Genomic DNA, 13,440 nt, shown 5'->3' with positions numbered 1-13,440 from the left:
AGCTTGATTGGCTCAGACTGGCTGCCAAGTCTGATGGCCCAAGCTTGATTCCCCAGAACCTACATGGGGTTAGGAGAAAACCAACTCCAGAAAGTTGTTTTCTGACCTTCAGAGCTGTTCTCTACCTACAAAATGAATGAATTAATGAATAAATAAATAAATAGATATTGAGGGGAAAACAAAGGTCAAAGAATATTGTATATGTGACTATTCACTTTCAATTTCCTTTTTCTAACTCATGTATAAAGCACTTACTCTAAGTGTCAAGTAACATAAAAAGCCCATTACTACTATGTTAGTAACATTCACCAGCCCTGGGAAGTTACTGATATTTTACAGATAAAGATCTAAGTTAACTAAATCTGGAAATATAGGGTTTTTTTTCCCCCAAATATCACAAAATTAGTGAAACAGAAATAATGAGGCTTTGAGAGATAACACTAATATTTACATTATACAAAATGCCTATCAAAGCAAAAGGGCTTAAGGGAAGTATGAATAGCCATAAATAAAGTACTTTATACAATGGGACACTATTTGGGGGGGTGGGGTGGGCAGGGGACAGTGGTATCTCTGTGTAACCCTGGCTGTCCTTGAACTCAGAGATCCACATGCCTCTGCCTCTTGTGCTACCACACCCAGCTTTGGAATATTAGACAGTATAGACAGGGTGTCCCTATACTGCCCAGACTGGCTTAGAAACTTAAGCTCCTCCTTCCTGCCTTAGAGTCCTAAGGTTTGGGATTATAGTGTGCATCACCACTACACCCGGCTTCAAGGTATTGTAATGGCCTGATATACAGATGTCAGAAGTTTTGGGTCACATAGCATCACTCACTTTTGCTGATTTTCTTTCCTTATTTTATGTGTGTTTGCCTGAATGTATGTCTGTGTACCACATGCATGCAGTTCCTATGGAGGCCAGAAGAGGGCATTGGATACTACTGGATTGGATTGGGTTAAAAGATGGCTGTAAGACATCATGTGGGTACTAGGCATCACAGCTGGGTTCTCTGCAAGAATAGCTATAGCTCAGCTAACTGTTGAGGCATATCTCCAGCCTCCAATTTGCCTTTGAAGAATGTCCTTGTCCTACTGTGTACAATCTTGGCAGGACAGAAAATCCAGTTGCCACCCTCCACTGCAGTTCCTGAAGAGGCCTCTAAAGGGTCCTTCTGCCCATGCCTTCATTTCACACCTGCTAATTACAAGTGGTGTGTCACTGTCAGGAGCCCTATGGGACAAGCTAATAACTAGCAGGTGATCATCCCGAAGTGGCCTGCCTTGGATTATTATATAATCTGCAACAGGTGAGCCCTCATTAAGCAAGGCTGTGAGGGACTCATTTTAAGAAGGATTCCTGCTATTAATACGCTTTTCCTGTTATTATTAAACATATATAACAATCACTAAGTGGTAGTATATCCCTTTGGAACAGATCTCTGCAGATCTGTGAAGATGTACTATCTTGTAATGATGCTATATAGACAAATAGATGACTTAAGTCTTAATGATGATCCTATAAGAATTCCTAAAATTATATCTGTGATTATTAAGCTCTTTTATAATGGGACTGCTATTAGGTCCTGTTCTGGTAGGACCTAATAGATGAGATTAGATTGCTAGGTGCAATGAGAACTCTGCCAGTCTCTCAAGTGTCACCAGTTAATTGCTCTTAGCAACCAGACTTTCTCCTACTCAGAGCACATCCCAAGAGGTTGTAAAACAATTAACCAACAGTCATAAAAAAGGGAACTAATGATTTATTATAGGTGTTAGGACGGAAGAGAAAATATCGACTGGGCTTATCTATACAAAACTTCACTAATAACTTAGTTATGTTTTTAAACCTTCAGTGAACCTGTGGAGCTGAGACAGGTGATGGATGTTTAGCCAGGTAATCACTCCTAATGGATATGCATGGAAACATTCGCTGTTGTAAACTTCTATTTCAATTTACGATGTGATTTTTCGTGTGAACTTGTGATGCACTTTGTAACATATGATCATGTATTCTGAAAGAGGAGTAAGTACTGAGGACAAAGAGAGGAGCGGGATCTAGAGAGGAGACTTTTTGCCTTTCCCCACTTAGAGAAATTTTCCCTTTTCCTGCTTGGGAACTTTCTGCTTTTCCCCTTAGATAGCTTTCATAGGATTAGTAATAAACTCTATAACCACTTCTCTAAGTGTCTCTTCTTCCTGACTGAAAGTTAGAGCCCAGCAGCTCCTGCTGAGATAGAACAAAGGCTATTTACTTAATCCTTTGTGGCTTGAAGAAGAGGTGCTAGGTGCCAGAAACTGCAGTCTCTGGCCTCAGAGGATCACAGAAGGCAGGTCAGCCACAACAGCATAGTGATTTAGGCTTAGATAAGTAAACTTTTTATTATACAGCAATCCTAAATATCTCGACCAAGTCCTACCCTCCACCTAAGCTCTTCCCCTGCCTCTGCTTCAAGAAGAACAGGCAAGAAAGAACATCCCACACCTGGGCTGGCCCTCGGCATTTCACAGCTTGCTTGGGCAAAGGGTGTTAAGTTCTGCTAGAAGGGACTCTACAGGTACTTGAGTCATTTGTTTGTCTGTTTGCTTGCTTTTTCTGAAACAGTTTCTCTGTAGCCTTGGCTGTCCTGGAACTCATTCTGTATACCAAGCTGGCCTCAGTGGGTTTAAACGGTGTGAGCCACAACAGCCCCCAGCAGTATTTGAGTCTCAATCAGAATTCAGTAAGGACAGAAGGTCAGAACAAAATCTTCTGATTTCAGTGGTGGTGCCAGCAAAAGACTTCAGTGACTATTTCAGAAATCTTTCTACTCCAAAGACCCAGTCTGTTTTTCCACCCTGTAACCAGGGAGCCCTAATTGAATCACATGGAATGTTCTATACATTCCAAAACAAATACTCATAACAAGCAAATAGAAAAGTCAGTACATAGAACTCTACTAACATTTACATAAACAACAAAAACCTATGCACACTCATTTGTATATAAATACATACAGAGGCTGGAGAGATGGCTCAGCGGTTAAGAGCACTAACTGCTCTTCCGGAGGTCCTGAGTTCAATTCCCAGCAACTACGTGGTGGCTCACAACCATCTGTAATGGGGTCTGATGTCCTCTTCTGGTGTGTCTGAAGAGAGCAATGGTGTACTCATACACATAAAATAAATAAATAAATCTTTAAAACCTAAATAAATCTTTAAAAACTAACTAAATACATACATACATACATACAGAACAGAAACCAAAGTTGTAACCCCGTTTCGACAAACATTCTACCTGACCAACTGTAACCCAAACTTTTCATGACACTGGAGACTCCCTGACAATCTCAGTTACTTAAGGATGCACAAGGGTACCTTCAACTCAGAAGTTCAAGGCCAGGGGCTGGAGAGATGGCTCAGCAGTTAAGAGCACTGACTGCTCTTCCGAAGGTCCTGAGTTCAATTCCCAGCAACCACATGGTGGCTCACAACCATCCTTAACGAGGAGAACTGACTCCCTCTTCTGGAGTGCCTGAAGACATCTACAGTGTACTTACATATAATAATTAAAAAAAAAAAAAAAAAAGAGTTCAAGGCCAGCCTAATGACTATAAAGAGACTGTCCTACTAGATATATAAAGGGGTAGGGGGAGGAGAAACCAAGATGCTTTAAGTAAGCAATTAGTACAAAAGAAGCTCCTTGAAACTGCTGATCAGTCTGGCCAGAAAGATGAGTCAGCAGAAGTTAAAGCTCCAGCCCCCAGCCTGGAGACCTGCGTTTGATTCCTGGAACCATGTGGTGAAAGAAGTCAGAGTCTTGCAAGTTGTCCTCTCATGTCCAAACGCATCTTCACAAACGGACTAATCCATAAAAAAGTTGATGTTACTGATTAACCAGGATGGTTCTAACCCTGTTTCAGTGTGTAGTCTAGCCTATGTAAATCTCATAGATAGCATTTTTGAAACTGTAGTCTAAGGACATCTTTTACTTGCAAACCAATATTCCTGGGCTAGGGATACAGCTAAGTTAACTTGGTAGAGTTTACCAAGCACACCTGGAAGCCTGTGTTCAATCCCAGCACCAGTAAGAACCCAGTGTTCTCATCTCAAATTTAGGAAATGGGAGGATCAGAAGTTCAAGGTCATCCTTGGCTACACAGTAGATCAAAGCCTTCCTAGGCTTAAAAAATAAGAGACATTTTACATATGAAATAGTTCAGTGATAATGTGATGATAACCAAATTATAAAATCATAAATCTAATTATACTTATTAAATGGTTCTTTACATATGAAGACAGTGAACAGCATCTTTCTGAAGCAATATAATTCTTGTTTTGAGATATTTAAGTTTATCTGTAATTATCCTAAGGTATGGCACCAAGACAATAGATAAAAATCAATAATCTGACTTTTAAAATATGCATAGTAGAGTGGGTACTTAGTGTATACCAAGCTCTGAGGTTGATATCGAGCACTGAAAAAAGAAAAAGCACACGTGCTTGCCAAGCCTTCCTCTTGAGGTAGGAGAATGCAGAACCTAGGAGGGGCTGAACCAACAAGCCGGAAAGGCTCAAAGACTGGAACTCAACATCTTCAATGATGATCTGACTACTGCTACCCAAAGGGCTCCTGCTCTTTATGTACAAATAGCTATCCCAGGTAACCATAGCAAGGCCATAGAGCTACTTAGAGCACTCTAGTGCTTGGACCTTAGTGTTATTTAGCCTTAATATAGAAACCTGCTAAGAGTTTGAGAACAACCCTTTGGCATGGCAGTTTAATAGTGATAGTGATGATGCTGCTGAGGAGGAGGATGACCACGATGATGATGATAAATAAACCACAGCAGCGACAATAACAAAGCATGGCCAGGGAAGATATCCAGAGCAGAGGCAGGAAGATCATGAGTTCAAGTCCAGCCTGGGCTACATCACACACACACACACACACACACACACACACACACACCGTGAAGCAGCTGGATATGGTACTACATGCCTATAGTCCTGAGGATTTAAGAGGCTGAGGCTAAACGATTACAAGGTTGAGCCTATCCTGGGCCTACACAGTGAGACCCTATTCCAAATAACCGAACAACATACAAAGCTACTTCTCATTCATATATGTGCTAGAAACACTACTACTCTGACAAGAAGCACAATGAATACAATGAATTATTCTTACAGATAATTTAGGGGTAAATGGCAAAATCAGGGTGTGTAATTTCAAGTGAAACTTTAACAAAAGAAAAACAGGCAACAACAACAACAAAAAAATCAATGACAACATTTTTTTCTGATTAATAGATATATATCACCCTGCCCATAATCATACTTTATCATAGGGCTCAGAAACCTGGTCTGTGGGCCAAAGCCAATGTACTGCCTGTTCCTGTGACAACATTTTCTGTGAAACAAAGCTCAGACCATTCATTTACTCATGGCCTATGGCTGCTTTCACACCATCATGGCCGTACATAGTACATGAAATATGTCCCTCACTAAAAACTGTTTGTGGTCCTATTTGTTTAGTAGCATTTACTATTTAAAATCATTTTGTTTACTTGTTGTACTGTCTGGCTTCTCCACCAGAACCAACAATTAGTGAAGAAAATGACTGTTCTCCACGATGTTCTTTGAACCTAGAAGAGCTCACGGTCCACAGAATGAACTCAACCAGTGACATTCGATAAGAGAAAGAAAAAGTAACCAGATTTTCCATCTTCCTATGCTGTGTCACACTCCACTTCGCCTGCCAACCCACCAAAACTGGTCTTCTCAACTAACCACTGGACTTATCATTTTGATAAACCCAATGAGTGACTGGTTCTCGGTCCTCACCTTCCTTGACCTCCTGGAAGTAGATGACACACTTGGACGACACCTTCTCCCTGAAATGCTTCCTTTGAACAGTTGGCAGAACACTTTTCAGTTTCCTTCCACCCCACACTGGTTACCAAGCCTCCTCTGTAGCACCAGCTCCCCTCCCCCACCTTTTAAGGTCAGCCAGCTTTTCCACGGGGTCACTGTTATTTTCTTAGTCCCCTGCTTACTTCCTTGGTGAGTTAATCATTTAATGTCATGCTATTCTCAGGGACTTCAACCTTAACTACTTCAAAACTATAACCAAGTTTAACTTTTCCCCCAAACCTGAGTCTTCACAACCACTGTCAGTTCACTTGGGAGGAAGACCATTCATGTTCCTTGAGTCAAAACTTTGTCAGACACAAGCAACCCTAAGCTACACCCAAGCTATCATTAAATCCATTATAAATCCATTCCAGGCAAATGCTCTCTTACCCCTTCCACCACTAGGTCACAACCGTCTCTTCCCTGAGAGAGACGTGCCTTCCGTATTCTACTCTCCACAGGATAGCAGAGAGGCAGCCGAGAGGCTCGGGTTTGAAATGTCAATCAGTAAGTGCAACCGCTGACTCTTCCCTACACAAAGTCATGAATCATTTGGTCCCCCATTTGCATTTCCTCTTCAGTCAAACAGGTCCCTATGGCCAACTGAAAACATGTCACAGCAAACTTCCACCCCAGTTCTTTCATAACGAGCAAAGGACACTTCTGGTTGATTTAAAGAAATGCGACTCTTTTGAGTAAGACACCATGTAATATTCCCTCACCTACTTCTCAAGGTCTAGAAGAAAAGTGTAATATTTTCTTCCCTCTTCATAGATTACAAGTGTGAGATTTGAGATCACCTAGTAAACATATGATAGAATTGGAATTCAAAAACTCAGATTACTCTCCGCCGGAACACGAGCTGTCCGAATGGCTAGGAATGGTCCACGGTGTCGCTACGTGGCTAAAGGTACATGCTGGGAGTTAGGGAAGAACATGGGGAACTGTCTGAGGAAGAGAACCAGAGGAGGAATGTGCCAAGAATGTGAAGTTTCAGGGAAAAGGGACGTGTCAAATGGAAGGAACTTAGATACCTCTAAATCGAAGAACAATGCACTTAACTCACAGTAACTATACAGGAAGTGCATAACACCACCGATCTTGACTTAAAAAAACAAACAAACAAACAAACACCCTATCTTTTCCTGGCAATTAGGCTGACTAGGAATGTTCTATTAGCTATCGCCACTTGCCTGGGATAAGGTGTGACACCAGGCTGGCAGTAGACTTACAGCAAGCACCCCATCTTCACACTTAAGTTTCTCCGCAGGACCAATTTGGACGAAGTTTGTGTGCAGTGAGAGTTGGGTAAGGGAAGGGTTGGCCTTAAACTTTTAAACTTCAGAAGGCAAAGAAAATAGCGATTATCTTCTTCCCTATTCCCTCTGGACCTTTGTGACTGACAGTCCAGACAGTCTCTGGGAAAGTCCACTGCGGCAGAGGGTGGCTCCTGGCCTCGCCCTCCCTCTTGTAGCAGCAACTTTCCATTTATGCCTGTCCTTTTCGTCCCAGTTGTGACAGATTCGGCCCCCACATCCCCTCCGTGCCCATCTCTCAGACCCATCCCGGGATTTACTTCGAAGCCCCAAACCCGTCCTCACCACGGCTCCGGCCACGGCGTGTACCAGACTTTCGTAGGACAGCACAGAGGCCATGGTGCCACACTTTTCACTCAGGCGCCTCAGAGTGTGCGGGCTCGTGAAAGGACCGTCTCAAGCCCCACCTCTCAGAAGTCTCGCCCGCCTCCACCAGAACGACTGCTTCCGGGTCACAGACTGCCCTGGTTCGCTGGGGAGAAGAGCTGGGGAGGCGAGTGTGAGGTGCCCAGAAACGCCCCTGAACATCGATTGGCCCGGATCGATCAAGGGGCGGGGCAATGCTCAGCGGATTAGGAAGGATCTGTGTTCAGAGCACCGGCTGCAAAGGTTCCTAGCCCCTCAATCTGTCAGTGTGCTTGCACACTAAATTGGTTAGTCAAGCCCATAAAACGGGAGGACATAAAAGTCCTTAATGACTCCTGCACCCCAATTCCTTGCAAAATATATGTTGGCAGGCTCAGTTGTGCTTGCTTGCTTAGCATGATTACCAGCAAACCATAAACACAGAACTCAGGAAGTGGAAAGAGGATCTGGGGACTGAAGAGTTGGCTCAGTTAAGAACAAGTACTGCTCTTGCAGAGGATCCTCGTTTAAGGTCCCAGTATCCGCATGCTGACAAGCAAGTATAGTTCCAGGGGATCTGACCTCCTCGGGTTTCCACGCACACACGCACACACACACACACACACACACGACTAAATACTTTTGTTAAAAGAATTTAGTTGAGAGTCACCCTCAGCTACATAGAGTTTGAGATTAACCTGGGCTGAGACTCGTCTCAAAACAAAAACCGAAACAGACGACTGCCTAAACCCTAAAACGTAGCCTGTAATCCCAGTACCATGGATGCTGAGAAGTGGAGTTGGCTAGCCAGAACTATAGAAACGGCGTCAAACAAAAGCAACCCTCCAGGATAAGCTGATAGCCATAGATAAGGGAATGGGTCAATATCTCCAACCTTCGTTTCTCCATTCAGCCATCCCAACACCCGCTGTGAGACATAGAATCAAGGCTCTGAGGCCCTGTAGTCAAACCTCTAGCATCGTTTGTTTAAACTGACAACTTGGGGCTGTATAGATAGCTCAGCAGCTAAGAACACTTGCTCTTCAGTTGCTATCACACAACCCTCTATGTCCCTGGGGACAGATGCCACAGCTTTCTGTCCTCTGGGAGAATCCATGACTGCTTACATAAATGCACTCATGCACATAAAGGTAAACCTAAAAGCAAAGTCGGTATTTTACCCTTCCACTGTGATACAGTCTTAAGGTTTCTATTCCTGCACAAAACATCATGACCAAGAAGCAAGTTGGGGAGAAAAGGGTTTTATTCAGTTTACATTTCCACATTGCTGTTCACCACAAAATGAAGTCAGGACTGGAACTCAAGCAGGTCAGGAAGCAGGAGCTGATGCACAGGCCATGGAGGGATATTACTCATTGGCTTGCTTCCCCTGGCCTGCTCAGCTTGCTTTCTTATAGAACCCAGGACTACCAGCCCAGGGATGACACCACCCACAAGGGGCCCTCCCACCCTTGATCACTAATTGAGAAAATGCCTTACAGCTGGACCTCATGGAGGCATTTCCTCAAGGGAGGCTCCTTTCTCTGTGATAACTCCAGCTGTGTCAAGTTGAACACAAAACCAGTCAGTATACAAGTTTCACAGAACTGTTCAAACTTTCCAAACTTGACACTGCTGTATCTGCTTTGCTCTTCAATCCATGAGCTATACTCTTATTTTAAAATGTGTCTGCCAGGGGCTGACGAGATGTCTCAGTGGGTAAGAGCACCCGACTGCTCTTCCGAAGGTCCGGAGTTCAAATCCCAGCAACCACATGGTGGCTCACAACCATCCATAATGAGATCTGACTCCCTCTTCTGGAGTGTCTGAAGGCAGCTACAGTGTGTACTTACATATAATAAATAAATCTAAAAAAAATAAATTAAAAAAAAATGTGTCTACCAAACCTGGGTGGATGCTTGGGAACTGACTACAGGCAAGATGTGCTCTTGACACTGAAGCATCTCCCAGCCCCAACCATAGTTTTATTAGTTACATACTCTACTTGTTGAAATTACTATACCTTAAATTTAATGAACTACAAACCTCAATTAACTGTCCTTTACTTTCTAGAGAAAGTCATGGAGATTCCAGCAGAACACATCTAGTATTTTTTAACCAGCAATCATTCAAATGTGCACTTTGGCTTTCAATTTTTTACAGCAGCAGCCAGGCATGCTGATACAACTACTGTCTAGTAGTTGAAAGGCTGAAGCAGAAAGACGGGAATTTAAGCCAGCCTGTGTGACACAGCAAAACCCAAGTCAACAAAACCTTAACAACAAAAACCCCAGCAACCTGAAGCTTCTGTTATAGCTGGGCACGATGATGCGTGCCTTTGATCCCAACACCCGAGAGAGCAGAGGCTTTGTGGGCAATCAATTTGTTTCAAGCGAGTCAGAGTGAAATCCCATCTTCCCCACCCACCCGAAAAAGGGGGCACACACAAAGCTTCTGTGATCAAAGATTTACAAAAGGCTGTGAAGCCACAAGCCTGGGTCTGTAAAAATCCTACTTCCACAAATGTTACATCGAACAACTAGCAAAGTGCTTCAGTTGCTTCACCCATAAAATGGCAAAGCAATAAAGGGATGCGTGCTGTGGTATTAGAATTCAGAGATGACTGGAGAAACTAATTACAGCAGTGCCTGGAGCCACACCTAGTGTGATGTGTTTAACTCGGGTCCATAAACAACACAAGCCATGACACCTTTTCTTACCCACTATCGTCCATTTAACCACAAAGCTTTGTGTCACGTATGTTCTCTCCTCTTAGCTAAAAGCTCACTGGTGAGATATGAAGATGGCTGCTAAGATAATGCCATACATGACCAGGGTGGAACCCTGACCACCTTCCTCCTGCTTCTTCAGCTGGCAAACACGAAGCAGAGCATCTCTGGATCCATAAGGATGTTGTTACTTACTTCAATATGGCAGAACTTCTAAAAAGTTACTGAGGGCTGGTGAGACGGCTCAGTGGTTAAGAGCACCGACTGCTCTTCCAAAGGTCCTGAGTTCAAATCCCAGCAACCACATGGTAGCTCACAACCATCCGTAATGAGATCTAACTCCCTTCCAGAGTGTCTGAAGACAGCTACAGTGTACTCACATATAATAAATACATCTTAAAAAAAAAAAAAAAAGACTTCTGGCTCAAAGAATGAAATAAAAACCTAGAATTAAAAAGTTAAAAAAAAAAAAGCTACTGAAAAAGTCCTGCTATGCAGTTCAGACTGACCTCAAATTCAGAATCCTCTCCTCATTACACATGTGAGCTGCTGTGCTCACCTTCAGGGGTCCCTGCTAACATTTACATCATTACTAACATCAACAGCCTACTGTACCTATCACATAACTTCAGATAAACACTCCACAAAGAAAAATAAATAAATAACAGGCTAACAAATGGGGGAAGGTCAAGATCCAGTTTGAAACAGTATTTTATTTCAGCATACTTAGGAATATTATCCACATATCTTTAAGCAGAAAGCCCCTTTATCTTCTTAGATTATTTTTCTTTATATTGTCTTTAGTGAGGGAAAAAAAAACCCAATATTTTGGTGTAGAAATGATACTGATTCTTTATTTTTAAAAATGTGAAGGCTGTATTTTTACTATCTGTGGAACTCAAAAGTCTAAAAGCACAGGACACAGTTTTCAGAAGAGCAATTTCACCTATTTATGCTAATATTTTCACATTAGAATATAACTGGGTCATGTGTAGTCAGAGTACAAAAGAAACAGATCTTCAGTAAAGCACACACACATGGCAACTGTATGACAGGAGAGCACACTTGGACTAAGACCCGTGCCCAGTTCCAACTTAAGATTATGTGATGAATTTGTTAAGGGCTTTAAACGCATGCTCTGTTCAAATACAGCTTTTTCTTACATATAACAAGATGCATCTGTGCCCGCTGTATGCAGCAGTTAAACCTGCACAGACATACGATTTCAGATATATGCTATTTTAAATATGCACTTTGTGGATTTATCATTTTCTTTATCCTTGCGGCAGGAGAGAAAACAAGGCATTAAATACATCGCGATATTTAAGAGCTAAATGGGACAAATGAACCTTTTACCAAATATAAACAACTTAGACTCTTCCAAGTACAAAGATGTATACTTCACATAAACTCTTAATATTGCAACTGTTTCTCAATTTCATAAGCATAGCTAAAACCAAAGGGAATCCTTCCTTCAAATGACTGTTGACAGGAGTTCACAAGGGTAAGTTTAATATTTAAACAAGCAACCCCATGGCCAAGTAAGACACCAGCTATTTGAGGTATGACCCTACAATTACTGTATATATTATATATGACACTAAACTAGCAATGAATCTGCTTCCACAATTATGCTGTGAGTGACAGAAGTGATGATGGTACTGAAAAAACTACCTGTAGCTCAAGAAGATTCAGAGGATGACAAGCAGACAGGGGTATTTTCTAATGGGAAAGGTAATTTTTGACAAAACCAGAAAGCCCTCTTTTTCTCTGTGTGGGAATGCTACAGAACATTTATTTGAAACAATGGACAACAGCAGAGCTACGTAATCTAGGGGAACCTGTAACGCTTAAAAAAAAAAAATCGACACCAAAGCAGTTTTAAAGATTTAAATGCAGCCTACACGGGTCAAACAAAACCTAGGACTGCTGCTGCTCTGCCCAGCACTTTAGTCCTACCAAGGTCAGATCCAAATACTGGTGGTCCCAAGAGATTTACTGAAATAGATCATTTTGAAATAAAACATTAAAAAAAAAAAAAAAACAAATCAAGATACTTCAGTAACCGTTATGTCCAACTCAATCAACTTAAATGTGTTTTATTTGCTTCCCACTAACAAATCTTTATTTCATTCATGAAATCAGTAAATCATCCATTCACCTCCCTGCCCAGTAATTCAAAAGGAAAAGCCCAAGGTTAGTAAAGAAAAATGGAGGAACTGACTCCCCTAAATTTTTACAAAATATGTTAAAGGTTGAAAAATGTTTTAAGTTTGTAATTTCTAGTAAGAAAACATTATCTGAATGAACACGCTAATGGCAAACCACTGTAAAATGCCTCAGCCGCATTTGATGCAGAGGGTAGGGATTATCTTCGAAGCGCCCCAGCTCTCCCGGTGAGGTCAGAGGTACACTGGTTTGTATTATTGCAACATCCAGGAAGTGAGCTAAGCTGTTCTTCATTCAGCAAGGGCTTTGACATTACGATTGGCCTCCAAACTTGGCTGACAATTTACTGATGAGATTCATAACCTTCGGGTTGCTCTGATATTTTGACATATTTGATGGGTTCTGGGCCACATCCTGGAAAGCCACCATGACTTCTGGATCCTGAAGGAAAAAGGAAGAGAGGTGTGAATTTTTTGCTTCATCTGGGTTTTACAACTTATTTTTTAAAAGTGGCCAATGGATGAACTTTAGGATTTAGAATACTAAATACCCTACTGACAAATCACTGTAAAATGCTTCAGCCAAGTTGACACACCAGGGTAGGATTGCCTTTGAAGCACCCCAGCTCATCAAGCTTAATTCTGTAACATGAACTAAAGATAATATAAAAGAAAGCACATAGAACATGGATACAAAGTACAAACTACTATTTCCTAAAATGAACCGTTAAAAACTTGACCTTTAAGCTGAACTCAACAGTAAGGAGCACACAGCTCACAACCAATAGTTTCTAACTCCAACTCCAGGGCACCTTGTAGCATATATTGGCACCTGCACATATCTCATATATGTAAATGCAAGTACAAGCACATATACAACAATAAAATAGGGGCCAGAGAGATGGTTTGTGCCTGCAAAGGAGGAGGCTTGGGTCCCCAGCATACACAAAAAGCTTCAACTCCAGTCTCGGGAAATCTGATACCTCTAAT

General features: G+C 41.9%; 2 protein-coding genes across 3 annotated transcripts in view; both read right to left on the bottom strand.

Annotated features, from left to right (window-relative positions):
• The window catches only part of Slc25a17 (solute carrier family 25 member 17), a 57,963-nt gene extending 50,313 nt beyond the window's left edge, over positions 1-7,650 (bottom strand). Inside the window, exons 1-2 of one of the 2 annotated variants that reach the window (XM_085831773.1) lie at positions 7,494-7,604; positions 2,998-3,128 (exon numbers count right to left, since the gene is read on the bottom strand). Coding sequence is in view for 1 of the 2 variants with exons in the window: in XM_021183911.3 (XP_021039570.1) it covers positions 7,494-7,547 (54 nt within the window). In the remaining variant the exon portion in view is untranslated. Of the gene's footprint in view, positions 1-2,997; positions 3,129-7,493 lie in introns of both variants that reach the window. The other variant, XM_021183911.3, reaches the window with a different exon arrangement.
• Positions 7,651-10,975: 3,325 nt separating this feature from the next.
• Positions 10,976-13,440, bottom strand: part of St13 (ST13 Hsp70 interacting protein) — a 38,704-nt gene continuing 36,239 nt past the window's right edge. Inside the window, exon 12 of the mRNA XM_021182758.2 lies at positions 10,976-12,892. Coding sequence (XP_021038417.1) covers positions 12,764-12,892 — 129 coding nt within the window. The 3' untranslated portion in view covers positions 10,976-12,763. The remainder of the gene's footprint in view (positions 12,893-13,440) is intronic.

This window comes from Mus caroli, unplaced genomic scaffold, assembly GCF_978045245.1.
Source record: "Mus caroli unplaced genomic scaffold, Mus_caroli_1 scaffold_16, whole genome shotgun sequence".
Classification (NCBI taxonomy): Eukaryota; Metazoa; Chordata; class Mammalia; order Rodentia; family Muridae; genus Mus; species Mus caroli.
This window is presented reverse-complemented; position numbering and strand designations above follow the sequence as displayed.